Source organism: Onychomys torridus, chromosome 21 (genome assembly GCF_903995425.1).
Source record: "Onychomys torridus chromosome 21, mOncTor1.1, whole genome shotgun sequence".
NCBI lineage: Eukaryota > Metazoa > Chordata > Mammalia > Rodentia > Cricetidae > Onychomys > Onychomys torridus.
This window is the reverse complement of record NC_050463.1, coordinates 5,725,817-5,753,576: the sequence shown is the minus strand read 5'-3', so window position 1 is coordinate 5,753,576 and position 27,760 is coordinate 5,725,817. Positions and strand designations below refer to the sequence as shown.

General features: G+C 53.0%; 2 protein-coding genes across 3 annotated transcripts; one reads left to right on the top strand and one right to left on the bottom strand.

Moving 5' to 3' along the window:
* Window positions 1–924: 924 nt before the first annotated feature.
* On the top strand, window positions 925–2,209 carry Caps (calcyphosine). Of its 2 annotated transcripts, none has more exons than XM_036170839.1 (5): window positions 925–965; window positions 1,062–1,163; window positions 1,241–1,418; window positions 1,512–1,718; window positions 1,789–2,209. In XM_036170839.1, the coding sequence occupies exons 2-5, from the start codon at window positions 1,081–1,083 to the stop codon at window positions 1,888–1,890; spliced, it is 570 nt and encodes a 189-aa protein (XP_036026732.1). In that variant the 5' UTR covers window positions 925–965; window positions 1,062–1,080; the 3' UTR covers window positions 1,891–2,209. The 2 variants fall into 2 exon arrangements, with proteins under 2 accessions (XP_036026732.1, XP_036026730.1); XM_036170837.1 differs by having other exon boundaries at window positions 937–965; window positions 1,040–1,163.
* Ranbp3 (RAN binding protein 3) lies at window positions 2,144–27,324 on the bottom strand. The gene is made up of 16 exons (XM_036170836.1): window positions 27,232–27,324; window positions 26,951–27,151; window positions 22,558–22,594; window positions 22,408–22,479; window positions 13,154–13,219; window positions 12,704–12,796; window positions 11,482–11,609; window positions 8,944–9,057; window positions 7,161–7,264; window positions 7,001–7,076; window positions 6,166–6,268; window positions 5,857–5,966; window positions 4,792–4,912; window positions 3,672–3,814; window positions 3,179–3,371; window positions 2,144–3,096 (listed from the first exon to the last, which is right to left on the bottom strand). Exons 1-16 carry the CDS (start codon window positions 27,310–27,312, stop codon window positions 3,053–3,055), a joined length of 1,686 nt encoding a protein of 561 aa, XP_036026729.1. The 5' UTR covers window positions 27,313–27,324; the 3' UTR covers window positions 2,144–3,052.
* Window positions 27,325–27,760: the final 436 nt, after the last annotated feature.

The window sequence follows — 27,760 nt, the reverse complement described above, 5'->3', positions numbered from 1 at the left end:
TGTGTGTGTGTGTGTGTGTGTGTGTGTGTGTGTGTGATGGGCGGGGCTTCACTCCTGGCCACGCCCCCAGCACATCCCTGGGGGATTCTAGGGGGTGGGGAAGTTGTGATGCGGAGATTTACTTCCAACCTTGTATATTATTAAGGCTCAGAATTGCTTGGGCTGTAGCTTAGAGGCAGGGCTTGCTTGCCGTGGATTGAGACCCTGGTTTCTACCCCAGCACCATGAAAAGAAACACTCCTAGCAGCTCTTAAGTTAATTCTGTTTTACGCTTCTCTGTAGAAAAGCAGTGGTGCCTGGGGAGTGACTTAGCACTATTGGCCTGGCTTGCCAAGGCTCTAGGTTCCTTACCCAGAACCCAAAAAACCACGAGCTATTCTCCTGCTGCTTGCCAGTGTGGGAGCACAACAGGCCATCCGTTTGGATAGCAGGATGCCACTTCAGTTTCTCATGAACGGATCATGACACTGGTTGGCTTGCACACCCACGGATAACTTTTCTTTTGGCTGTGAGACAGTCTCAAGTCTGGAACTCCTGCCTGCCCCCATCTCTTGCACGTTGGGATTGCAGCCATGTACCATCAGGCCCCGTTCTTATTTTTTATTTTCTAATGAAGTTCCAGTTTGTAGCCCGACTTGGCGGCTCCAGACTTTCAGCTGTGTCCCCACCTCAAGTCTAAACAGCTGGGAAGCTGAGGTGATGAGCCTGTGCCAGCATGTCCAACTAGCCCGCAACTGGCCCGGATTTAGCCGGGCTATCCCATGTAGCCCAGGTCTCCAGCCAGGCTTGAACTACCATGGGCTCACAGCGCCTGCCCCTCTAGGCAGGCTAATGTGCTTGACACAGAAAGAGTTACAGCCAGCCCCTCCCTCCCAGTCCCGGGAGCCATACTGCCTAGCAACAGCTGCGCCAGGCAGGACGCAGACCTCCCTGGAGCTCCACAGGCAGGGACACAGGCAAGCAAGGTGAGTGGCTGGGGTGGTCTGGGCTGTGTGGTATCACCCACTCTGTGCCAGGCCAACTGAATACGGAAACCCAGTGGGAGTTCTGTGCCTCTGCAGCTGTCCGTTTGCACTCACAATGGACACCGTGACCGCCACCATGGAGAGGCTGAGAGCTCAGTGTCTGTCCCGAGGGGCCTTGGGCATCCGCGGCCTAGCCAGGTGAGCCCTCACCCCAGTGCTCACAGTGCCCTCTGGCCAGAGCAGCCCCATCCATGCAGCCCCATCTGGATCCCCAGGTTTTTCCGCCGCCTGGACAAGGATGACAGTCGGTCCCTGGATGCAGGGGAGCTGAGGCAGGGCCTGGGACAGCTGGGGCTGGAGGTGGGGGAGGCAGAGGCGGAGGCGCTGTGCAAGCGCTGGGACCGTGATGGCAGCGGGACACTGGACCTGGAGGAGTTCCTGCGGGCACTACGGGTGAGGCTGGCCTCAGAGGCCGAGGAGGGGCTGGTGAGGAGTGCCAGCCAGCCAGTCCCGGCACTCGCTCCTCAATCACTGTCCCTCCCACAGCCCCCCATGTCCCAGGCCCGGGAAGCTGTCGTGGCAGCTGCCTTTGCCAAGCTGGACCAGACTGGCGATGGTGTGGTGACTGTGGATGACCTGCGAGGGGTATACAGTGGCCGGGCTCACCCCAAGGTGCGCAGTGGAGAGTGGACGGAGGATGAAGCCCTCCACCAATTCCTCGACAACTTTGACACGCTTGAGAAGGATGGGCAGGTGTGTTCACTTGGTACCCCCCATGGGCAGCATGCCTGGCCTGCACCCCCTCACAGCCTGCACCCCACAGGTCACACTGGCCGAGTTCCAAGACTACTACAGCGGACTCAGTGCTTCGGTGGACACAGACTTGGAGTTCGTGGCCATGGTGAGCAGTGCCTGGCGCCTCTGACCCGGCAGCCTCGCCTGCCTAACAGCTGCCTTAGCCTAGTCCCCTGACCCACCGCTACCCTGTTACCACTGTCCCGGGGGGGCCCCAACTAGACACAGGGAGGAGAATGTGTGAGAAGGGAGGCTGAAGAACTGGCTAGACAGGTCTCCTGCACGCCCCCCTCCCCCCAGACCTGGATCCATCACTGACCCCATCAGGGGCCCCCATGGCCACACCCAGCTCACCTGGCTGCCAGGTGCACAGAAGGCCAGGGTTTTAGTTAAAAGTTTTAATGCAGTTCTCAAATACATTTCATATGACAATCTTACATAAATGTTCCAAACACACGGGCGACGTCTGGAGTCACTTGTCACTGGCTGGCTGAGGCTGTAAGCAGAGTGTGACCCATCTGCCAGGCAGCCCTGGTGTCCTCGCTGGCTCCCTGGCCAGAGATGGAGCCACAAAGTCCACGGGTGGGGGCGTCATCTTCCACCGAGGACAGGCCCTCCGCAGGGCCTTTGCCTCTCAGGGGCCCTCGATGGTCAGTTACCTCAGGGCCGTGCTGTGCTGGGTACCTGCTTAAGGAGGCCCAGGTGGTGTGGGTGAGCAAGAGTGCAAGAACCCTCCTGGGCCCGTCACCTTTGTCTAGACAGGTGTTCTCAGGCCCAAACTTAGGGACTTGTTGTGGGGGCCGGACGCCACCCACAGGGACAAGTCAGCTCAGCTCACCATGAGCAGCTTCATCCAGGCCCGTGAAAGCCACGTCATCAGAAATCAACAAGAGGCGTTAGCCACATGGACCTGGCACAGCGGGAAGCTGAACAGACAGCAGGTTGCTCTCAATAGAACGCTGAGCCCAGAGTCTGAACTGCTGCTGCCCAGAGGAGGAGAGACGGCCACCGTAAGGCTGGGTGACCAGGCCAAGTCTGAGAGCCAGCGGAAGCTGTGACAAGTGTCAATGTGCCGTTTCGATCGGAGGAGGGCGGGGAACGGTCTTTCTGCTCATCAATATGATGAGGTCTGAGTCCCAAGCCACATCCTGGCATCCCCGTCTGCTGCAGAGGGGACACGCGGATCCAGCCTGTGGCCACCCCAGCAATAGACACCACCATGACGCGGCCTGCAGGGAGGGACGGGCAGCGGACAGACGACAAAGCAGCAGCCTGACGCAGTGGCCCCGCTGCTATGTGCTCCCTGGAGTCTGGCCATCCCCTTCGTCACCTGTGCCTGTGGGAAGAGCAGGCCCCTCAGACCCAGCACGCAGCCACCATGACAGCTGGGTCCCTCCCACAGGTCCCATGCTGCTCACCGGCTCCTGAGGGAGCGGCCCCTGAGGGAGCGAGCACTGCGTCCTCATCACTGTCTTCCTCCTCGGTGGCCCGGGTGGTTCCTGGCTCAGGTGCGGGTACCTTGGCCTCCTGTTCCTGCTCAGCACGGCTACGCAGTGCCAGGATGCGGTGGTGCAGTGCTGCGTACAGTTGGCCAGTGTCCTTTGAGCTGGCCTGGGGAGACAGTGTGTGAGGTGGCAGTGTGTGGCTGGCAGCCAAGCTGGCCTGGCCAGCCGACTTCTCTGACAAGGGCCTACCACCACCCGAGGTGCTGGAAGGCCCCTGGAGTTAGGCCAGACAGTAAGGTCGGAGCGGGGCCTCTCGTCCTTCCACATGCAATGTGTAGCAGAGGGGATAGCAGGGTGCACCACGCGGCTATCAGGAGCTGCCCAGGGAGGCTTGTGTCCTTGCTGGTGACACCAGCACAGTGACCTGCACTGAGCCAGTGCTCCACCCCAGCCTTCCCGAGCTCACCGAGATCAGAAAGACCTTGACGCCCTGGTCCTCGGCATCTGTGGCTGTGATGCGGATGCTCTTTTCACTGGCCTTGTCCATCTGCATCTGCGCCCACAGCTTTGTGTTCAGGATGAGCCGCAGGCTGCCCTGGGTCCGCATCACTGCAGCAAGGAGGCTGCTTAGCTACACGCCGGCCCCAAGCTACAGCCCACATCCGGAAGGGAAGGGCCAGGGGAGCCGTGCCCTTGCGGGGAGGAGGATGGTCTGGAATTGGCCAGGAGCGCTGTCATAGCGCCCTCCTGAGATGGAAACTACCCATTCCCACCTGAGGACCAAGCCCATCACATGTGTGAGGAGGGTCCCAACTCTCTCCACCCAGTCAGGCCTACAGAGTCCCCCACACCCAGAAGCCAGGCGCTCATCTGAGGCTCTAGGAATAAGGCTCACAAAGGTGGCTTGTGGGTAGAAGACATACAACTACCCCATGTGCACAGGTCACAGGTCACAGACTGCCACTACCAAGAGTAAGACTGAAGACATGTCTATCAACTCTTTTGGGGTGGTGGTGGCAGGGTCTCAGTAGCCTGGGCTTGGCCTTGAACTTACAGCGGTCCTCCTGCCACACCTCCCAATTCTGGGCTTAAGCTGACTTTTAAAGGGGATATAACCAAACAAGAAAGAAGCTCCCTTGTCTTTGGAAGAGGTCAAACATGGGTATGGCAGGCTTGCAGTGGACTCCAGGCCAGCCTGGGCTACAGAGCAAGACCATTTTCACAAAGTCCCCGGAACAGGAGGAGGGCAGCTCTGACGCTTGAGCGGCCCCCTCTGCTCTGAGAGATCACAACCCTCTGGGTCCTCTGGTTTGGCTGAGGTGGGGTTGCACGCTGAAGCCCAGGCTGGCGTTACTGCTGCCCAGGCTGCCACTCCTCCTGGCCCCACTTTGCTTCCAAGCTGTCCTTATTCTGCTAAAGAGCAGGAATTAAGTGTGGAGAGGCAGCATGCCCAAGCCAGAGGGACTGGTGTGAGGCTCACAGTGGGATTGGTAGCCATGCCCCTGCCCCAGCTATGGAAACCACACTTCTGGTTTGGTGTGACCGCAGCCCACCTCTAGGAGGGTCTATACTTCCCCAGTGCTCACCCAGCCGGGACTGCAGCGTGCCGTCGTCAGCCGACGCCATATCATTGAGCCTGAGAAGTCCCCGGCCACGCTCCACCCATGACTGTGAGGTCTTGTCAAACACAAACAGCTTACACTGGATCTGTAACACATGGGGTCGGCGGCGAGCAGGGTAAGAGTAACTGCCCTCTGTGCCCCACAAAGCTCAGGCTCCACTTCAAGTCAGGAGCTACCAGTGACGCTGGGGTATCTGATTGTCCCACCTGGCTACCGGGACCACAAGCTATGGCCAGGATGCTGACGGCCAGTGCCCAGCTTTATTTATCCAGTCATCTATTTATGGGTTTGATTTCTGTGGTACCGGGAATGGAACCCAGGCTCCCTGCTCAGGTGTGTAAACCAGGAGGAAATCCAAACACACAGAGATGCCACCTCGTTCCCACAGCGAAGGAGCACTGGGTGCTGTGATGAGCTGCCTGGCTGCAGGGACATCCTGCGGTGCTGGGGTAGACCACAGCATGGCAGCCCTTCCATTGCCCACCCAGAAAGCAAGTAAATGTCTTCACAAACATGCACGTGTCATATTGCTTATAAGAGTCCCAAAGCACAAAGAGGCCATGCATCAGCTCCCTGGTGCCATGCAGCCCTTAAGTGTCACAGCGAGGGACAGAAACAATAGACTTAAGGACACCCAGCTCAGTGACAAAGCCAGGATAAAATTCCACACATCGAGGGACACCATAAGAAACATCTAGAACAGAGATATGAGAAGGCATGTGGGTGCCGGGGTGCTAGCTCCCGGGATGGGGCCTTATCTAGGAAGGTTGAAAACCTCCTGTCAAACTGTGACAATAGTTATGCAATTCATTTTGGTTTCCTTGGGGCAAATAAGTTCCTGGTTGGCCTGGCACTCTCTGTAACTCAGGCTGGCCTTGAACTCACAGAGGTCTGCCTGCCTCTGCCTCCTGAGTGCTGGGGTGTGCCACCATGCCCAGATTCATTTTGTTGTTGTGGAAGAGGTGGTCTTGCTATGTAGCCCCAGCTGGCATTGTTCCTGGCAGCCCTGCCTCAGCAGCGTGGTCTCACCTGCAGCACGTTGCTCTCTGCCTCCTCCCCCGTTATGACCTCCACCTTCTCCAGGAAGCATGTCCACGCTGTAGCCTTGGTGTAGGCAGCAGCAGACTCAGCCAGTGACTCTGCAGAGAGAACCCAACAAAGAAGCGTCAGCAGGCCGGGGACTCCCAGGGAGCCGAGGAGTCCTGTCCTGGTCAGCAGAGCAAGGCCACCCACCATCCATCCCGGGCACTTCAGGCCGACCTCTCGTGTCTACTGGGGCCACAGCTGTCCTGCCTGGTGGTGGGAGTCTGCTGAGGTGTGTGCAGAGCTGTGCCCTACCTTTCTTGGGGGCAGCCTCCTGGGACGATGGCTCAGACCCTGACTGGGCATGCGAAGTCTCCCTGCTGGCATCTGAACTGGCTTCATTCAGCTTGGGGGGGCTCTGAGGAAACAAGCGTGCCAGGGCGGAGCTGCTGTGGGTGCTGAGGACAGAGTGAGAGGCCCAGCAGGGACGGCCACTCAGCACTTCCCAGAGGCCTGACTCCTGCGCACCCAGCAGGGGCCTGTCCTCAACAGCCGTGCCTAGTCAGGCCCTCCTTTCAGGACCACAGGGGAGTTCTGCCACAACACACTGTGGCAGACCAACAGGAGGAAGCTGCAACATGGTGACCTTGCCAGGCCAATAGGGGGTAAGACCAGAGCCTGTGGATGCCATGGTGGGGCTGGATGCCCAACCCGGAAGGAGAAAATGGCCGAGAGATGCTAGGCTCTGCATCCTGGGCTACAAGTGTTCGGAAAGCAGGGAGTGTGCAGGCGCCTGCTGTCCTGGCTGCCCCTGTCAAGCAGAAGTGGCAGGCATGGCTGGTTCTGTGACAGGGACACAGGCCACCTGTCTCAGTGGTGTAGCTCTGGGGTGAGTACGACAGCTGATGTTCATCCCAGCTGGCCCTGGCCACAGGACGCCTAGGTCAGTGGAGAGTAAAGACAAGAAGGGTGAAGCCAGCCCCCTGGCAGCCTCTGTGGGCAACCGAAGCCTGTGGCGAATGTGAGCTGGTCTTTCTCATCCCTGTACCTGAGAATCCTGTTCTGACTGTACAGGAGACAGCATGACAGCCACGTGCCGTGTGCCCCCAAGTGGGAACAGGCACTAGGTAACAGCGCCAGGGCCACTCACCAAGACACGCTCACTCATGTTCTGGCCAAACACAAACTTGTTGGAGGTGTCAGCACTGTGGGTCGAATTGTCTGCGCTGGAGAGGAGTGGTACCATCAGTGTAGCACCCCGGTGTGAAGCACCCCACGCCCCCCCAGACTGACCCACTCAGAGCACTCACCTGGAGCTGATGTACTGCAGGAAGTAGTTGGTTGCAGTGGGTGTTTCTGAGCTGGGATGTGCAGCGCTGTCTGCGTCTGACCCGTCAACACTCTCATTCACTAACTGGAGAGAAAGGGAGGCGACCACTCACACGGCCCTGTCCGACAAGTGCTAGCCCAGCCCTACTGTGTGAGTGCACTGAGGACACAGCAGTTAAGAACAAGGAAGCTGGGCACGATGGCGGCACACTCCTTTAATCTCAGCATGGGGGGGGGGGGGGGAAGAGGCAGGGTATCTCTAGGAGTTCAGGCTAGCCTGGACTACACAGTGAGATCTGGTTTTAAAGAGACAATAGTCTGGTGTGGGCCCAGACCCATCACCCCAGCACTGCAGGAGGCTGAGCTCAAAACAAGCCGGGAAGAAAAACCTGTAGGGAAGGACCATGGAGCGTTAGGAGCTCTCTACCGGGTCAGGAAACTGCCTTTTGGCTGGCACCCAGCACAGCCAGGCACAGAATGGGCACATGGCCACCAGCACAACCACAGCTCCTCCGTGGCTGTTAAACCCGTGATGTCGGTCAAAGGCACTCGTGAATAACCGAGGAGGTGGCAGTGCGTTAGAAGGTACCGTGATCCTGGCTCACTGTGCTTGTTGGCTAAGTACAGAGCCCACTGGAAGCCTTCCTCCTCTGAGGATGCCAGCGGGCCCCACCACAAAGATGGCCTTCAGACCATGCTGGGCCTGGGGTCCTGTGCCTGAGCACGGTGGGTCCCCAGCCCCAAGGAGGAGGTGCCCGAAGGTCATGGGTCTCTTGGCCTAAGTCACAGCAACACCAGCTCTTCCTCACATCCCTCAGGGACTGGAGTGTCCACCAGATAGTGAGGGACAAGGAAGCAGGGGAGACACACTGGAGTCCTCTGCACGGTGGACATTTCTCAATGTGGTGACAAGGTCTTGTTGTGCAGCCCAGGCTGGCCTGGTTTCCTCCATCCTCCTGCCTCAGCCTCCCAGCATGATGGGACACAGGCTAGATCATTCTGAGGGGCATCCTGGGCTCTGTGGGGTGCTGAGCAGTGCCTCAGTCCCCTTCATTCCCATGCCTGGTGCTTCACTGTCTTGGTGGTACCCGTAAGTCAGAAGTGGCCCTAACTCTGCCTAGAGAGCTTCCTGGGAAGGAGGAGGGCAGAGTTGCATGCCTGGGGTGTCCCAGACCCTATTCTCTGGTATTGTAGGCATCAGACTCGGTTTCCAGGAGCGAGGCACGGTCTCAGCACTCTGCTGATGATTCTGTGGTGCTCCCCATGGTCCTGGCTGCTGAGGTTGGGGTGGGGGCTGCCTGAGCCCAGGCCCCAGCTCACACAAGCCAGGCCGGCTAGTGTACCGCTGCTATCCCAGCGCTCAGGAGGCTGAGGCTAGAGGATCAGTAGTCCAAGGTCATGCATAGCCACATAGCGAGTTCAAGACCAGCCTGGGCTATATGAGACCTTGTCTCAAATCAAACCCATGTCAAATCAATCACGTAATCATTATTTTAGTGTAGCTCTTGAAAAGACGACCTGAGGTAGCCTGAAATCCTAGGACTTGAGGATCAGGAGTTCAGTTCATCCTTGGTGACATAGTGAACTTGAGGCTAGCCTGGGTCACATGAAACACCATCTCAAAGTGGGGAGGGATTCGTAGCGGGATGGGGCCTTAGGCAATGGATGTCTGGGTAGATATGTGGCTGTCATGGGTACCCCAGGCCACTCTCCTTAAGGACCATCTGTTGGAGTTCCTCTGCCCCACATCTACCCAGCAAATACCTTCACTCTATCTCTCAAGTTCTGTCCAAACACAAAGGCCTGTGGGGCCACCTGCTCCTCTTCAGAGGGCCCCTCCTCTGAGGTGCTATGGGGGGTTTTCTGAAGCACTTTCTCCTACAGGAAAAGAAAAGAACCCAATCACATTTAGAAGCAATAGCAACAGAATGTCTAAGAGCCCAAAGTCAGCCGGGAATGAGCCTGGGTCTGCTGGGGTGGGCAGCATTAGAGAAAGGCCTGAAGCCTGGCAGCTGGCCAACACCAGCAGTCCCCTGCCCCAGTGCAGCTGATAGAGGCTCAAGACCCAAGGGTACCCCTCTTAGAAGCAGACTGGCGTATTCTGTCTGTCAAAGTGGAGAAAGGCAGACTGTGAGCGTCATACCCAGGGCTCAGAAGGCATCTCTAAGAATATTCCCAGTACTCTACTCAGGCATGAGCCCACTGGCTGTCAGAGGGCAGGGCACGTCACCATGGTGCTAACAGAGCCAGGATCAGTACCAAAGGTCCCATCAGGCAAGGGGACAGACACTCCGGATGTAAACTACAAACGGCAAAGGGCAGAGTCAGAGCAGCTACCAAGAGACAGACCCGATGAGGCCCGTGTCAGTCATGAGGGAAATGGTGTGGTGTGGAACACAGATGTGAGATTCCACTGGGCACAGACAGTAGCTGCAGGATCTCACACTGCAGGCCGCTCTCAAAACTCACAGCTTCCTGGACTGAGTGTTTATACCAGCTCATGTTTTGTTTTCTCCAAATTATATTTCTTCATCTATGTGTGTGTACGAGCATGTGTGCATGTACAGAAACCAGAGGGCAACTCCCTGGACTGGTCACTTCCACCACTGGGATCAAATCAGGTCATCAGGCTCAGAAGCGAGCATTTTTAATTTGGTAAGCCCTCTCACTGGTCCTTCTAAATACTGTCTTGCAAGTGTGACTCTCCTGAGTTCAGGGAATTGTTCACCCATGTGCTCTAGATGAGGAGAATTTGGAGTGCCGCCAGGAGACCTTTGGGGTAATCCCCTGGCTGCACATGGAAGGTGGTGTGCCCTGCAGTTCCAGGAGCCCCAACACGTCTGTGACAGCAGCTCACAGTGGCAGAAAGGGTGGCACAGTGCTGACTGTGTTCTCTACTAGTCTGTCAAGAGTTTAATGGTCTACAGGCTTGACACCCTATAAATCTGGTTCCACTCTCACTCTGCCGTGGCACTGTGCCTACACAGGGAGTGTGGCTTGTACGGTTGGGCACCATCCCCCACTGAGAACCAGCCCCCAGGCCTGTTGTGACTCTGCCTCCTGGCCAGTGCGTGTCAGAGGCTGAATCCCACTCCCTGGCCACTGAGTCAGCATCCCTGATCAACTAGTGTCAGTGTCACCAGCCGGGATGGCTGAGAAGGTAAGGGTCCGGCCTGCTCTTGTCACGTGACCAGAGATAATAAGCATGGTGATCCTGCCCATCCCAGGACATCCAGAACGTGGGGCCTTAGGGTCAAATCTAGGTGCCACAGGGAGAGAGCCAGAGTCAGATCATTGTTAGGCACTGAGCACCCAGCCTGCTGGCAAGGAGGTGGCCCAGCGTGTCCCCGGCTGAGAAATAGGAGGGTGTGCATTGTGGAGGACAGGGTGGGAACCCCAGGTGGGTGGAGCTGGATGCTGGCACAGCCTGGCTGGAACTGTGCACTGGCTTTCCCTCCTGAGTCTCAGCCACGCTCACAAGAAACAAGCTGGGAGCCATTCATGTCCCCACTTAGGGCGCTGGAGTGGGATGAGCACTTCCCCATGCAGCCCTAGAATCCTCCTTCCTCGAGCATTTTCTGGTGAGAACAGACACATAGCTCTGACTGTGATTCCATATGGATGAGTTCAAGAGCACAGCAGGCAGCCTGGGAAGTGGAATCTCCATCAACCCCCTCCACCGGCTGCCAGCACACTGCTGGCCTTGAATCCCTGGGCTGCAGGGGCCTCTTCTTAGGCGAGCTTTTCAGGGCTGACTCCCCAGCACCAGAGCATATGTGCACCCCGAGGGCTCATCTGTGACTTGGGGAGGGGGTACAACACACACTCTGGACTTTGTCGTGGAGACACAGCCATAAAACACTTCTGAGCTCCTGGGCAGTAGGGCCCATCCTGACAGTTACTGACAGCCCATCAGTCAATGTTGGGTGTCCAGTGGCTGGGCTCTCAGGCCTTGGTATGGTGTGGAGAGGACTTTTAACAGGGGCCCTGTGGAAGTGGGTAGGTCACAAGAGCACCATCTTCACAAAGAGCACTCCCAGTGAAGGTGGCTGTAACCAGTGTGTGTATTGTGAGGGACAGCCCCATGCTGTGTGCCCATGAACCTGGCTCTGCGAACACCCCTGCCTGGGTATTGTGTTACAGTGCGAAAGGTGCAGCTGTGCATACAACACTAAGCAAGCCCAGGCATGCTCAAGAGTGCTGGAAACCACTAAGGGCGTCTGGACTGGAGAACCCACACAGACGTTACACCTCAGGGTCTACTGATGCAGCCCACTCTAGCCAGCCCCACGACCCACCAACCTCAAGTGTGTCTGTCCCCTCGGCAGGCTCGGAGGGGCTCTTCTGTGTGAGGTTTTCTGGTGATGCAGACATGGCTGGTCCCGTGCAGTCTGCTGGCATGCTGACCCCATTGGTGCCGCTGCTGGGGACTATAAAAGGGAGGAAGAAGAGTGGACAGGTAGCAGATGTCCCCACTAGCGCTCTGGCAGCTGGTCAAGCTGCTGGACTCTATCCAGGCCTCCTTAGTAATCAGGCTTCTAAATTTCATTCATCTTAGGCTGTGCATGGTGGTGAGCACTTTTAACCCCAACACTGGGGAGGCAGAGCAGGTGGATCTCTGTAAGTTCAAGGGCAGAGCTACATAGCAAATTCTAGGTCAATTAGGGCTACATTAAAAAAAAAGCATCATGCATTCTTAAGATTAAAAACAAAACAAAACAAAACAAAACAAAAAAAAGGAGCCTAAACCTCACACAAGGGGCTGCTGTCTTTATTCTGGAAGACACTACACTGGCATGCAGCTCAGTGTACAAGGCCTGGGTTTCATCATCAAGCAAACCCCCTCCACCACCCCGTGCTCAAAACAAGACACAAACAAGAATTGGCTTCCAATGTGCTCAGAAGCAAGACTCCAGAAAATGATCAGCAAAAGAAAACCTATTGCAGACAGCTCCCATGCAATTTGACAAAAGCCAATTGTGCATGTGAGGTGGGCATCCAACCCCCAGCACCGGACACACTCACAAAGCCAGAAGAGAGCTGGCAGAGTGGTGTATGCCTACTGCCCCATGCTTGAGAATTCCAGGCTACAGAGTGACTTCAGGAGCAGACTGGGCTGCACAGTGAGATGCAGAGTCATAAAAGTCCAACTAAACGAAGACAAAATGGCAATCCCCCTAACATGCTGGGCCATCCTACTGACCCCCAAATCAAGACAAAAGGAAACAAGAATCTTCCAGTGTGCTATGGCTGGCAGGCTCTGAGCACTGGAGCCAAGCAGACTTTGGGTGATTAATTAGCATAAGCCAGGTTCCAGTCCACCACAAGCTTTTGAACGACAGGACCAAAACCCAGCGAGCCCCAGGTGGCCTGGAAACTGCTCTGCAAGGGTGACAGAGCAGAGTGTGGGAGTTGACAGGAGAGTGGGCGGCAGCACCCCATCCTTCTATCAGGGCTCCCCAGAACGGAGCTGGCCCAAAGAACCCCCTTGCCTCTGTACTTCGGACTGTGACTTGGTCCTTACCCGTCTGTGACAGCACCTTGGGCTGTGGGGCCTGCAGCACAGCTGGGCGGAGCACACCACGCTGCTGTTCCCTGGGCTTCTGGCTGGGTAGACCTGGAACACAGTGGATTCTAGGATCCTTGTCCCTGTTGCTCCAGAGCACATCAACTCAAGTGGTCATGCAAGGGAAGCAACACTCAACACCGACACTTTCTCCATAGGACAGTCACCTGCTACTGGGATCTGTGATGAGGCCTAGGTCACTGCTACCCTCCCAGAGTGGGCCTAATGCAAAGGGAGGTGGCCATGGCTGGTGCAGGGTCACAGTGAGTTCCCAGTCAGGAGACACCCTGCCCCGCAGGTCTGAGCAGCTTTCCAGGGTTGTGTTCATGTCAGTCATGGTCAATGTAGACAGACTGGGCCTGCAGCAAGGGTCCTGGGGCCAGGCAGAGGCCTGGAAACGTCACCCACCTGCACTGGGTGCCTGGCCATGGATGAGCGTCGGGGGCTTCAGCCGGAAGCCGCTGCTCTTCTCCTCTGCAAGCACAAGACACAGCTGAGCTCAGTCTGTGGGGGGCAGGAGCACAGCACAACAGGGTGCACAGTGGGCCTAGGACCCCCGAGAATGGTCCTGGCTGCAACAGGAAGCAGGAAGGCCTGGGTCAGAGGTGTGACTCTGCAGCAAGGCCAGCAGCACAGGGACCTGGAGGATGAAGATGCTGAGGCAGGATGAAGTACCCACTAGGCTCTGGGCTGTCCTCCCTAGGAAGGAAGTGTGGTACTGTCGGGCACACCAGCCCCGTCAGTCACTCACAAGAGGCTTGGTGACCAAGCTAGCAGGCAATGAGAGCTGGGGCTACAAGGGCAGTTGGTCTAAGAAGGTGTGAGGAAAATGATAGGCCACAGGCAGGCATGACAAAAGCAGACCCCACCACACACATGACTCTGCTGACCGGAAAGGTCAACAGAAGAAAGCCCTAAACATGGGGCTGGCTCAGTGGGTAAAGTGCCTGCTGTGTAAGCAAAGAACCCGAGTTCAAATCCCCACACACCACAGCAAAAGCACATATGGTGCAGGCAGACAGGAGCATCCTGGAGCTCTCTGGACAGTGGTGTTGACAGGCACAGGTGAGCATATCAGCATCCTTGCGACACGTGTGGACCACACACACAGTCAAGGAACCTCATCTGGAAACATCGGGAAAGGGCAAAGTCTTAGGTGAAGAGAAGGTCCCGCAGTGCGGGTCTGTGGACAGAAAATGCCCTGAAGTGGTGAGCTCAGAATGCAGACTCACGCACGATGCCTGCAGCTGAGGAGGAGCGACACCGAGGGGCTGGAGCTGAGGCTCACGGGGATGCCACTCAAGCATACTGTCACATGGGCTCTGACAGGAACTGGCTGCATTGGTTGCCCAGGTGCTGCAATGGGGACCAGCCAGTCAGAGCAGCACTCGAGCATCTGCACGTGTGACACAAGGGCCACCGCAGGCAGTCGTGCAGCGGGGCAGAGTGCTACAGGGGTCAGTGCTGGGCCGCAGTTTTCCAACCTGAGACCAAATTCCTAAAACAGTGTAACCGGAGGCCCCAAAGACTAGCTTTGGGCACCTGAATCCTGGCCACAGGAGGTCCTTCAGGGTCCTGTCCCCACGGAAGTATCAACACAACCTTTAAGACTTGAGGGTAGGTACCACAACTGGCCAGCGTGGCGCACCAGCGTGGCCACTGTGCTAGCGCACAGAAGTCCATGCAGGATACCACTATGACCAGGACGACAGACACAGTCCACACTAAGTGGGCTGGCCAGCCAAGGCTCAGAGTTCTGTCTCCAGCCTGGAGACACCCTGGGCTCTTCTCAGCCCCCTGGAGACTCAGTTTGCTAACAATGTTGCAATAGGACCTGGGGAACCCTCACACACATACAGCTGGCTGGCTGTTGGATTTATGCTACCCAAGGGGCAGGGGTGCTGGGTGATACTGCTGACCCAAGGGAGCTCCCTGCTTAATTGGGAATACACTGGGCCTGAGCCAGGCTGGCCTGAGGCTGGGCAAGCATGTGGCTGGCTAGGACGGCATGATGAGAGGATAATGAGTGGAGCCAGGTCTCTTCCTCAGGCTCACTGTGTAGCTGAGGATGACCTTGAACTCCTGATCTAATAGTCGAGATGACAGACATGTCTCCATGCCTGGCTGAAAGCAGGTCTCTTGATGTCAGCAAGAAGGGCTAGGGTGCGGGGCCCCATCAGCACAGGCTCCACATGCCCAGGGACAGGGCCAAACAGGGTACCCTGAGCACCAAGATCCTGGCTGTAGAGTGCTGCCCCCCCCCCCCCATAGAGAAGGCAGATTCCAGGACTGAGATGGGATGGTGAGAAAAGTCCTAGGGGACCAGAGGGAAGGGACCAGAAGCGCTCGCTCTTAGACTGCATCAAACAGATCCACGACAGCCCATAAGCCATCGGCTCAAGCAGGTGATCAGATTCACAGCGGCCCTGCTGAAGACCCAAGAACAGGAGCCACTGGTGGACACAAGAGTGCGGCAATGGGCTGGAGAGATGGCTCAGAGGTTAACAGCACCGACCGCTCTTCCAGAGGTCCTGAGTTCAATTCCCAGCACCCACATGGTGGCTCACAACCATCTGTAATGAGATCTGGCACCCTCTTCTGGCCTGCAGGCATACATGCTGTATACATAATAAATAAATAAATAAATTTAAAAAAAAAAAAAAAAGAAAAAAGAAAAAGAAAAAGAAATCAAGGAAGCCAGGTGGTGTGGTGCACACCATTAATCCCAGCACTCGGGAGGCAGAGCCAGGCGGATCTCTGTGAGTTCAAGGCCAGCCTGGTCTACAGAGTGAGTTCCAGGAAAGGCTCCAAAGCTACACAGAGAAACCCTGTCTGGAGGGGGTGGGGGGAGGAAGAAAGTAATCAAGGAAGAGACAAACAAAAAATTGGAAGAAATCAATAAATTCCTTAAAGATAGCCAAGAAAAAACCAATCAAACAAGTAAAGGAAACAGTTCAAGACCTGAAAACTGAAATAGAGGCAATAAAGAAGACACAAACCGAGGGAATGGTGGAAATAGGAAATCTGAGTAAACAAACAGGAACTACGGATGCACGCATAACCAACAGAATGCAAGAGATGGAAGAGAGGATCCTAACACAAAACATCCAGGAAATCTGGGACACCGTGAAAAGACCAAATCTAAGGAAAAGAGGAGAATAAAAGAGGTGAATTCCAGCTCAAAGATACAGAAAACATAGTCAACAAAATCATAGAAGAAAACTTGCCCAACCTAAAGAAGAACATAGCTATAAAGGCTACAAGAAGCTGACAGAACACCAAATAGGCTGGATCCCCCACCAAAAGTCCCCCTGACCACATAATAATCAAAACACTAAGCATACAGAATAAAGAAAGAATATTAAGAGCTGCAAAGGAAAAGGCCAAGTGACTTATAAAGGCAGACCCATCAGAATATCACTAGACTTCTCAATGGAGGCTCTGAAAGCCAGAAGGGCCTGGACAGACATTATGCAGACACTAAGAGACCACGGATGCCAACCCAGACTACTATACCAGTAAAACTTTCAGTCACCATAGACAGAGTAAACAAGGTATTCCATGACAAAACCAGATTTAAACAATACCCAAGAAACAAGCTGGTGTAGCTATCCTAATAGCTAACAAAATCGACTTCAAACTAAAATCAATCAAAAGAGATAGAGAAGGACATTTTATATTCATTGAAGGAAAAATCCATCAAGATAGTCTCAATTCTGAACATCTATGCTTCAAATACACATTTGTAAAAGAAACATTACTAAAGCTTAAATCACACATCAAACCCCACACACTAATAGTGTAAGACTTCAACATCCCACTCTCACCACTAGACAGATCGATCTGCCAGACAGAAACTTAACAGAGAAACAAGGGACCTAACAGACATTATGACTCAAGTGGACTTAATCAATATCTACAGAGTATTTCACCCAAACAAAAAAAGAACATACTTTCTTCTCAGCACCTCATGGAACCTTCTCTAAAACTGACGACATATTCAGTCACAAAGCAAATCTCAACAAATACAAAAAAAACTGTAATAGCCATCTGTATCTTATCAGATCACCATGGCTTAAAGTTAGAATTAAACAACAACAGAAATTATAGAAAACCTTCAAACTTATAGAAACTGAACAACCCTCAACTGAATATCACTATGTAGTGTTATTTTGTTTGTGCTCTAAGAAATAAAGCTAGCCACTAGTTAACCATAGCAGTGGTGCACACACCTTTAATCCCAGCACTTGGGAGGAGGAAACAGGAAGTGATATGAGGATTCCGTGGAGGTAAGAAGTCTTTCTAGTAGCTGGCTATTCTTCTTCTCTGATCTTTCAGCTTTTTTTTTTTTTTTGAGACAGGGTTTCTCTGTGTAGCTTTGTAGACCAGGTTGGCCTTGAACTCACAAAGATCGGCTTGCCTCTGCCTCCCGAGTGCTGGGATTAAAGGCGTGCGCTACCACCGCCTGGTGATCTTTCAGCTTTTACCCTGATATCCAACTCTAGGTTTTTATTATTAAGGCCAATTACAATTTGAGCTACAGGGTTGGGATTTAGCTCAGTGGCAGAGCGCTTGCCTAGCAAGGGCAAGGGCCTGGGTTCAGTCCTGAGCTCTGAAAAGAAAAATAATAATAATAATTCAAGATACACCACTGGGGCAAGGAAGAAATAAAGAAAGAAATTAGAGATTCTCTAGAATTCAATGAAAACAAATGTAAAGCACACCCAGACTTATGGGACACTATGAAAGCAGTGCTAAGAGGTAAGTTCACAGCACTAAGTGCCTATATAAAGAATTTGGCCGGGCGGTGGTGCACACGCCTTTAATCCCAGCACTCGGGAGGCAGAGGCAGGAGGATCTCTGTGATTTCAAGACCAGCCTGGTCAACAGAGTTCCAGGAAAGGCGCAAAGCTACACAGAGAAACCCTGTCTCGAAAAACAAACAAACAAACAGGGAAAAAAAGAAAGAAATTGGGGAAATCTCATACTAGTGACTTAACAGCACACTTGAAAGACCTAGAAAAAGAAGCAAACTCACCCAGGAGAAACAGACGCCAGAAAATAATCAAATCGAGAGCTGAAATCAATAAAGTAGAAACAAAGAGAACAATACAAAGAATCAATGAAACAAAGAGTTGGTTTTTTGAGAAAATCAGCAAGACAGACAAGCCCTTATCCAAACTAACCAAATGGCAGAGAGAGAGAATATCCAAATTAACAAAATCAGAAATGAAAAGGGAGACATAACAACAGACACTGAGGAAATCCAAAGAATCATCAGGTCATACTTCAAAAACCTGTATTCCACAAAATTAGAAAATCTAAAATAAATGGACAATTTTCTTGAGAGGTACCACATAGCAAAATTAAATGAAGACCAGATAAACAATTTCAAAAAAAGCCCAGGGCCAGATGGTTTCAGCAGAATTCTATCAGAATTTCAAAGAAGAGCTAATTCCAATACTCTTCAAATTGTTCCACACAATAGAAACAGAAGGAACATTGCCAAACTCTTTTTATGAGGCTACAGTTACCCTGGTACTCAAACCATACAAAGATGCAACAAAGAAAGAGAATTACAGACCAATCTCCCTCATGAACATTAATGCAAAAATACTCAATAAAATACTGGCAAACAGAATCCAAGAACACATCAAAAAAAAAAAAAAAATCCATCATCATGATCATCTCATTAGACACTGAAAAAGCCTTTGATAAAATCCAACATTCCTTCATGATAAAGATTCTGTAGAAATCAGGGATACAAGGAAGATCCTAAATATAATAACAGCAATATACAGCAAGCCAACAGCCAACATCACATTAAATGGAGAGAAACTCAAAGCGATTCCACTAAAATCAGGATCAAGACAAGGCTGTCAGCTCTCCCCATATTTATTCAATATAGTACTCAAAGTTTTACCTAGAGCAATAAGACAACAAAAGGAGATCAAGGGCATACAAATTAGAAAGCAAGAAGTCAAACTTTCACTATTTGCAGATGACATGACAGTATACACAAGTGACCCCAAAAATTCTACCAGGGAACTCCTACAGCTGATAAACACCTTCAGTGGCAGGATACTAGATTAACTCAAAAAAATCAATAGCCCTCCTATACACAAATGATAAATGGGCTGAGAAACATCACCCTTTACAATAGCCATAAATAATATCTTAGAGTAACTATAACCAAACAAGTGAAAGACCTATATGACAGGAACTTTAAGTCTCTGAAGAAAGAAATCAAAGATATCAGAAAACGGAAAGATCTCCCATGCTCATGGATAGGTAGGATTAACACGGCAAAAACGGCGATCTTATCAAAAGCAATCTACAGATCCAATGCAATCCCCATCAGAATTCTAATACAACTTTTTTCACAGACCTTGAAAGAACAATACTCAACTTCATATGGAAAAACAAAAAGCCCAGGCAGGATAGCTTATAAAAAAAAAAAAAAAAAAAAAGTCCTGTAGAGTAAAGGAACTTCTAGAGGCATCAGCATCCCTGACTTTCAAGCTCTACTATAGAGCTATAGTAATAAAAACAGCTTGGTATTGGCATAAAAGAAGACATGTGGACCAATGGACTCAAATAGAAGACCCTGATGTAAATCCACACACCTGTGAACACCTGACAAAGAAGCCAAAAATTACACAATGGAAAAAAGAAAGAAAGCATCTTCAACAAATGGTGCTGGCATAACTGGATGTCAACGTGTAGAAGATTGCAAATAGATCCATATCTGTCACCGTGCACAAAACTCAAGTCCAAGTGGATCAACATAAATAAATCCAGCTACACTGAACCAGACAGAAGAGAAAGTGGGCAGTAGCCTTGAACATATTGGCACAGGAGACAACTTCCTGAAGACAACACCAGCAGCACAGACACTGAGATCAACAACTAATAACTGGGACCTCAGCCAGGCGGTGGTGGTGCACACCTTCAATCTCAGCACTTGGGAGACAGGTGGATCTCTGAGTTTGAGGCCAGCCTGGTCTACAAAGTGCGTTTCAGGACAACCAGGACTGTTACACAGAGAAACCCTGTCTCAAAAAACCACAAATAAGTAAGTAAGTAAGTAAGTAAATGGGACCTCCTGAAACCTAACCCCATATCTGACAGAAGGCTGATCTCCAGAATATATGAAGAACTCAAGAAACTAGACATCAAAATACCAAATAATCCAATCAAAAAATGGGATAACAATCTAAACAGAATTCTCAACAGAAGTCTCTCAAATGGCCCAAAGACATTTAAGGAATTGATGAACATCCTTAGTCATCAGGAAAATGTAAATCAAAACAACTCCGAGATACCAGAATAGCTAAGATCAAAAAAACCACTAATGACAGCCTATGCTGAAGATGGTATAGAGTAAGGGGAACACTCCTCCAATGCTGGTGGGAGTGCAAACTTGTACAGCCACTTTAGAAATCAGCATGGCAGTTTGTTAGAAAATTGGGAATCAATCTACCTCAAGACCTAGCTAAATTAATCTTGGGCAAATACCCAAAGGATGCTCAATTATACCACAAGGACACTTGCTCAACTATGTTCACAGCAGCATTATTCATAATAGCCAGAACCTGGAAACAACCTAGATGCCCTTCAACTAAAGAATGGATAAGGAGAATGTGATACATTTACACAATGGAGTATTACTCATTGATTTTAAAAAATGACATCATGAAATTTGCAGACAAATGGATGGATAGAACTCGAAAAAAATCATCATGAGTGAGTTAACCCAGACCCAGAAAGACAAATATGGTATGTACTCACTCCTAAGTGGATATTAGATGTAAAGCACAGGATAACCAGGCTACAATCTACAGCCACAGAGAAGCTAAGTAACAAGGAAAACCCGAAGAGCAATGCATGGATTTCCCTGGGAAGGTGGTGGGGCATGATGGAGGGGAGGGAATGGGTGATGGGAATATGAGGAATTGGGTTGGTTGAGTTGGGGGGAGGACAGAGGAGAGTAATGAAAGAGATGTTTGGTTTGGTTTGTTTTTCGAGACAGGGTTTCTCTGTGTAGCTTTATGCCTTTTCTGGATCTCTCTCTGTAGACCAGGCTGGCCTTGAACTCACAGAGATCCGCCTGGCTCTGCCTCCCGAGTGCTGGGATTAAAGGTGTGCGCCACCACTGCCCGGCTGAAAGAGATATCTTTATAGAGGGGCCATTTTGGGGTTAGGGAGAAACCCAGTGCCAGGGAAAGTCCCAGGAATCCACAAGGATGACCTCAGCTAAGACTCCTAGCAATAGTGGAGAGGGTGCCTCCTGTAATCAGATTGGTGACTACCCTAATTGTCGTCACAGAGCCTTTATCCAGTCACTGATGGAAGCAGATGCAGAGATCTACAGCTAAGCACTAGACTGAGCTCTGGGAGTCTAGTTGACAAGAGGGAGGAAGGATTGTATGAGCAAGGGGGATCAAGATCATGATGGAGAAACCCACAGAGACAGCTGACCCTAGCTAATGGGAGTTCTGGACTAACAGCTGGGAAGCCTGCATGGGACCGACCTATGGCCTTCTGCATGTGGATGACAGTTGTGTAGTTTGGTCTGTTTGTGGGGCCCTTGCAGTGGGATCGGGACTTGACCCTGGCCCATGGGCTGGCTTTTTGGAACTCATTCCCTGTACAGATGCCTCGCTCAGCCTTAACTCAGGGGAGGAGCTTGGTCTTGCCTCAACTTGACATGCCATGCTTTGTAGACTCCCATGGGAGGTCTGCCCTTTCTGAGGAGTGGAGGGGGGGGGGTAGAAAGGAGGTGGGGAGGGAACAGGAGGAGAGGGAGGAGAAACTGTGGTTGGTGTGTAAAATAAAACATGAATGAATCTTAGTCAGGCAGTGGTGGTGCACGCCTGTAATCCCAGCCAGCACTTGGGAGACAGAGGCAGGTGGATCTCTGAGTTCAAGGCCAGCCTGGTCTACAGAGTGAGTTCCAGGACAGCCAGAACTGTTACCCAGAGACTGTTACATAGAGAAATCCTGTCTCAAAAAAAACAAAACAAAACCACAACAACAACAAAACTCTCTCTGATTCGGTTAAGTTCTAGCAAAGAGCTGTGTGTTGGGGAGTACCCAGGTCTGTTAGCTGAAGGGGAGGTGATTCAGAACCTAAGATAGACCATGCCTCCAAGCTGTGTTTGCACAGGAGATGTGGCCCAGGTGCCACTCCTCACAGCCTGTATGGAGAAGCAGGCCCTGCCACCAGGGCACACCCTGGACAGCAGCAGTCACCGGACCAGAGGGCCCTTGGGTGAGAGGCTGCTGGGCTTTGCAGCCCCCAGTGGAGCATCCCCAGAGTCTCTCTGCCTAGATCCAGCCTCACTCCCGCACTGGCCAGAGCCAGAGGCTGGCATCCATATGCATGGTGACCCTTTGTTCTCACCACATGCCCTCAGCTGGCAACACAAGTGACTGCCCCCTGGCTCTGCATGAGTGCACATCCAATGCCTGATGGGTGAGGATACTGTCCCCTCAGTGCACACCAATGACCGTGTCCTTACAGAGACAGTCACATTCACAGTTAGGTACATCCACAGAGTTTGACAAGGAACCTCCCACTTTAGGGTGACTGTCAGCTTCCCTCAGCCCAGGTGGGCCCCAGGGGCAGGCCCTCCCTGGCCCACGAGGTTGTCACTCACCTGAGTGCGTTAGAGAGGACGTCCGCTCACGCTTGATTGGAGGGCAGTAGTTTCCATCCTCACGGTCAGAATCTAGACACAGGGTGGGTGGGGTTAGGGAGCATTCAGGTTTGGCTCCAAGACAGCCCAATGTTCTAGAGAGTTCCTTACCTTCTCCGGCTTCTGGGCTGGAGCTGCCAGCAGACCTCTGCAATGAGAACACAGAAGCGTTGAGAGGCCCCAAGTGTCCCAAATTGTGCCCACAACTCCCCGCACCCTGCCCTACGGACACTCCCCACATGGTCAGGTCCAATGGCCTGCAGCCCACCTCCAGCAAAACCCACCCTGGCCCGCCAAGTGCATTAGCATAGCCCTCAGCACAGCCTACACAAGTTTCATGTGGATGTCTAAGCACAAAAGCATCCTTGCTCCCCCCCTCCTCGTTCTGGACACATTCTACAGCACATGTGCACACTTGCTTTGGGGCTGTCAGTTCCAGTACAAGCAAATTCTGATGTTTGGGCCAAAGTGCTTCAAGGCTGTGCCAGGCTGCCAATGGGCCTTCCCAGCTCCTGCCCAACACAGTCCCCCTGTGGGGCCACACTTAGTGCTACACTGCCCTTCAGACCGCAGCCAGAAGCCAAGGCCAGCGGTGGACACGCACCCCTGCCGGATCCTGGCCATTTAGGAAGGCACAAGAGCCCATTTCCCTCTGGTCCCCAAATGCTCTGGGCTCAAGCTGAGCCAAATGGGGGGTTCTGGCTCCACAGAGCTGCCGAGGGTTAAACGAGATGACACAAGAGAATGCTCCAGCAACCGATGCAATCAATAAACCCTAAGACAGTGAGCCAGAAGAGACCCTCCCGCAGCAGGCCCTGGCCCATTTTTTCCCATAAAGGGCCAGAAAGCCAGTGCTTTTGGCTCAGAGGCTGCATCTGCTGGCTTTTGCTCATAATCCTGTAACAATGTAAACACTGGCTCAGCCCAGGAACTGCACAAACAGTGTGCTAGAGTCTATGGCAGGGGGCCCAGAGAGGGTGAACACTTACTCAGTGCTGCACAGCAAATCTCTCACAGACCTGGGCATTCTCCTCAGCCTGGGCTGACAGCTCGGGTCTTTGTCGGAGAAGCAAGCCCCCTCTGCTTCCTATTCTCTCACTCACAGGACAGGGACAGCAATGGTCCCCAGACAGGTCCCAAGGAAACACCAGCTCCCTACCCCCACTCCAAGAGCTCATCACTGGAATTAACCCAGGCTCTGCCTTCCACACGATGTCAGATCTCTGGGGGCTGCAGAGGATACCATGCTGAGCGGCTCTGCAGCCCCTGTGGTAATGTGTTTGGGTGTGAGAAACAGAGCAGCTCAGAGTCTGATCATGTGACCCCACTGCCTGCCACTAGGTGGGCACCAACCCCACAGCAAATTCCTATGCTCACACTGCACCAACAGGGTGCAGATCCTGACCTGGGGAGTTATCCCATTGGACCCCAAGTCCAGCCCACACTGGTACCTGGCCACATCACAGACATTTGCTGGGAATCTGCCCAATGAACTCTGCATCTCAGAGACCAGCAAGGGCCTACAACCTAGCACATAGTGAAAGCCATACTGTGCATGAAGCTTGAAGCTTCCTCTTGTCCTCTGAGGTGCCTTGAGGACATTCTCTGGGTCTTTGCTGCTTTGCTGGACCCATGGCCAGCCCGCAAGTGTAATTCACCCTGGGGACTCTGTGGCACTAGTGAGCAGTGAAGGCCCTGCATCACTAGGCTTGCAGACACCCGCCTGGGTCAGATGCGGACCGTCTGAGGACACGGCTCCCACCACCATGTCATGGCCGCTTTGCTGCGGCTCAGCTCCATCAAGGAAGCAGGTTCTTGTGGATTCATCTGGGACATCACCGGGGTGCATGTGGGAATGGAGGTTTCCCAGGATAGGAAACAGTCCTACTGCTTCAAGGACAAGGGCTCCAGGATGGCACACGGAGACACAGGTTGAAGGAGGCATCATCCACCTCACTAACCAGGGAGCCAAGGAGAGAGGCCTGGCTAGCGTTCCAGCTGACCCCCAAACCACCTTGGAGGGATGAAGAGGCTCACAGTGATGCTCACAGCAGCTGTGGACCTGTGGACTGGCTCAGTTCTGCCAGCAGGGACTCAAGAGCCACAGAGGGGGAGATGGGAGGTTGGAGGCAGAGGCAGGAAGATCAGGAGTTCAAAGCCAGATTGAGCTACATGAGACCCTGACTGAGAAAACCCTAAACACAGCATGACCCTAGTTGGCCTTGGCAATGGTGCCAGATGAGAGGCGCACACAAGCCACTTCTGTGCCCTGGGGTTGGCCAGCTGACAGGACACATCAAAGAAGCCACCCTCAGGGTAGAGATGGCTCAGTGCTCAAGAGCACTGAGTAGTCTTCTACAGGACGGAGGCTTAAGTTCCCAGCACCCACATGAGGCAGCTCACAACTACCTGTAAACCACAGTTCCAGGGGCACCCAGCCTCTGGCCTGCCTGGGCACAGAACTCATATGCACCTCTGACCCACACATACACATACAATTTTAAAGGTGTGTGTTTGTGTGTGTATATAATTCTACACTTTTATTGTTTGTTTGTTTTTCGAGACAGGGTTTCTCTGTGTAGTTTTGGTGCCTGTCCTGGATCTCACTTTGTAGACCAGGCTGGTCTCAACTCAGAGATCCACCTGCCTTTGCCTCCCGCGTGCTGGGATTAAAGGCGTGTGCCACCACTGCCCGACAATTCTATACATTTAAATTAAACACACACACCCACAAGAGCACAAAAGCTGTCCCCAAGGCTGGCATTGTAAAGGGTCAGGTGCATGTGGGTGCTATACATACAGCAAGGTCTTTCCAGAGTCCTCAGGCCAGCAGGCTCTTCACAGGCCCTTGGTGGGCAAGTGCTCATCACAAGGCTGGCTCTCACCCTACACACCCGGGAAGCCTGGCATGGAGTGCAGACAGACTGGAGAAATGGAGGAGCTCTGTGGGTAAGCGAACGGCTCCCTCAACTGAGAGTTAGGGCACAGCCAGATGAAAGCCGCTCTGCTGTACAGGGACTGGTGAGCTCAGCTTGGTATCCCCAGAATCAGATTCCACCCAACTGGATTTACAGCCCAATTGACCCAAATTACAGTATGTCTGTGCAGTGCGCCAGCCACGAGACTATCCTTGGCAACCAGCCCAGCTTCCCCACTGAGAGCTCTACGCTGGCCTGGTGGCTCAGCGCTGTCACCAAGTGGTATGACAGCGTTGCTCCAGGCACTGTGAGCTGTAAGCAGTTGGGGGAGGGGGGCTAGCTCTGGCTCCCCTTATCTGGAGGCCCTTTCCCTGGATGATGTGGGGGATGTGCTGCTCAAGTCTGCAGCCCATGAGATTTAAGAAGCCAGGCTGTGGGCCCAGGCCCGCACAGGACCCCGGCTCTAGAGAGCAGCTACTCTCACGGGGGCTCTTGGGATGGGCCGCAGAGCCTTGCAGAGCCTTGCAGAGCCAAGCCAGTCTCCTCGGCCAGAGCCTGTGCCCAGAGTACAATCAGAGCACCCTGATTCATGTGGTTTCTGCTGTTACCCCTGTTCTGCATCACAGAGTACTGTTCCCACAGCAATCCCCCCCACACACACACTCCATAAAATCTCGCTTCTTTTCCCTCACAATCTGAACCAAATGACAGGGCAGGACCACAGCCTGGTCAAACCTTCTCCCAGCATGACCCAGGCTTGGGGGCTGCAGCTGGCACAAAGAGGGGGACCTCTCAGGCCTGCAGAGGATGCAGGACAAGCATGGCCCTGATGTCACTGCACACCTGGTGATGGTGCTGGCCTCTTCTCTAACTTGGAGTGTGCCTATGTGTAGAGACCAGCTCAAGACAGTGGGTGTCTTCTATGCTCTCCAACTTATTTTTTTAAACGATCTCTCACTGAACCTAAAGCTCACCATTCTGGGCTAGGTTGACCAACCACTGAGCTCTGAGATCCTCCTGTCTCACCCCTCCCCCCACAGTGCTGGGGTTTCAGATACAGGCAGCCATGTCTGGCTTTTATATGGGTGCTGGGATTTGAACTCAGGTCATCCTGGTTTCACAGCAACGCTCCTATCCGCTGAGCCACCTTCCCAGCTCTCACTTATCTTTTAAATAGACACTTCCTGCCCCTGAGGTGTAAGCTGCCCACCCATGCACACCTTCCAGTGTGCTCCAAGAATGGACGGGGCTTCCCCTGCTCCTGCTTCATTGCAGCCCGAGCTCAGAGTCTCCAGAGCCTGGGTTCCTAAGACCCTGAACTTGAACACTCAGACTCACGAGAAGAGAAGTGGGAGAAGGCCAATGAGGCCAGTGGGGCTGGAAGGGTGAGCGCACAGCTCCTCAGGGACCTCCCGTCTCCTAGGAAGCAGACCCCATCTCTCACTGTGGACAGACAAGTGGCATAACTGAAATGGGCTGAGTCAGTCCTTGCTACCCCCTCCCAGCTGATTCTTGGGGCTAAAGGGACGGGGCTCGGGACCTGGTGGCCCTGGTAACAGAGTGCAGGGTGGGCTGTGGGCACTTACCCCTGCCAGTTCTCGCACACAAGGCGGCTGGGCTGTAGGAGCAGGGGGCGGAGGAGAGCTGGTGGAAGCACCAGTAGGGGCAGGAGGGTCTAAGGCATGCTCCCCAGCGGATTCGGGGTGCCCCGCGTCAGGGCGGGGCGCCTCCGCCTCCCCCCGAGGCTCCTCTCCCGACTCCGGCAAGTCTTTGTGCTCTGTGGAGGACTGGGGAGCAAAAAAGACAATTTTCCTTCAATGCACACAAAAGGCCACACCATGGGGAAGGGGAGGGTCCCTGTCCCTACCTCTGCCTTCCCATGCTCTTGGGCAGGTAGGGTCTGAGCCTCCTTTTCAGAACAACAGTGGACCCAGCAAGAGGACACCATCTCTTGAAACAAGGATGGAGACATGACACTAGAGGTTAAACCCCAAGGGTCCTGCCACTCCAGCTAGACACTAAAATACTGTCAGCGGACAGAACAGGAAACAGAGGGCCGGGACATCCACAGATTCTTTGGCCTCTGGTTTTCTCAGGCTCATCTCACACATCCTGGGTGTGGGCTTATTTGGAAAAAGCCAAGAGATGCAAAAGCTAATGCCTGGCAGACTTTGAGGTAGCTCTGGGGACTCTGCAGGCGTCTAGGTCAAGCACCTGTGGCCCCGACTCTTGCTCAAAGGTGAGGTCCTGCCACAGTGGCCTAGGGCCCCAAGCCCCATATGGCACTGTCCACCGGTTCTCAGCCAGTTACTGGAATGTCTCGAGGGTGTGACTTGCCCACAAGGCTGTGCTGTGATACCCAGGTCACCTTGAGTCCTGTGCTCCAGGGGCCCTCT

Bases quoted from the DNA above. Each gene is read 5' to 3' on its own strand.
- Caps (XM_036170839.1), top strand. From the start codon at position 1,081: ATGGACACCGTGACCGCCACCATGGAGAGGCTGAGAGCTCAGTGTCTG. The intron at 1,164-1,240 runs GTGAGCCCTCAC...CTGGATCCCCAG, and splicing joins GGCATCCGCGGCCTAGCCAG to GTTTTTCCGCCGCCTGGACA. The intron at 1,719-1,788 runs GTGTGTTCACTT...TGCACCCCACAG, and splicing joins CGCTTGAGAAGGATGGGCAG to GTCACACTGGCCGAGTTCCA.
- Ranbp3 (XM_036170836.1), bottom strand. From the start codon at position 27,312: ATGGTGTCCTCTTGCTGGGTCCACTGTTGTTCTGAAAAGGAGGCTCAG. The intron at 4,913-5,856 runs GTGAGACCACGC...CATGTGTTACAG, and splicing joins CAGAGAGCAACGTGCTGCAG to ATCCAGTGTAAGCTGTTTGT. The intron at 3,815-4,791 runs GTGAGCACTGGG...TCCTTGCTGCAG, and splicing joins CACGCTGCAGTCCCGGCTGG to TGATGCGGACCCAGGGCAGC.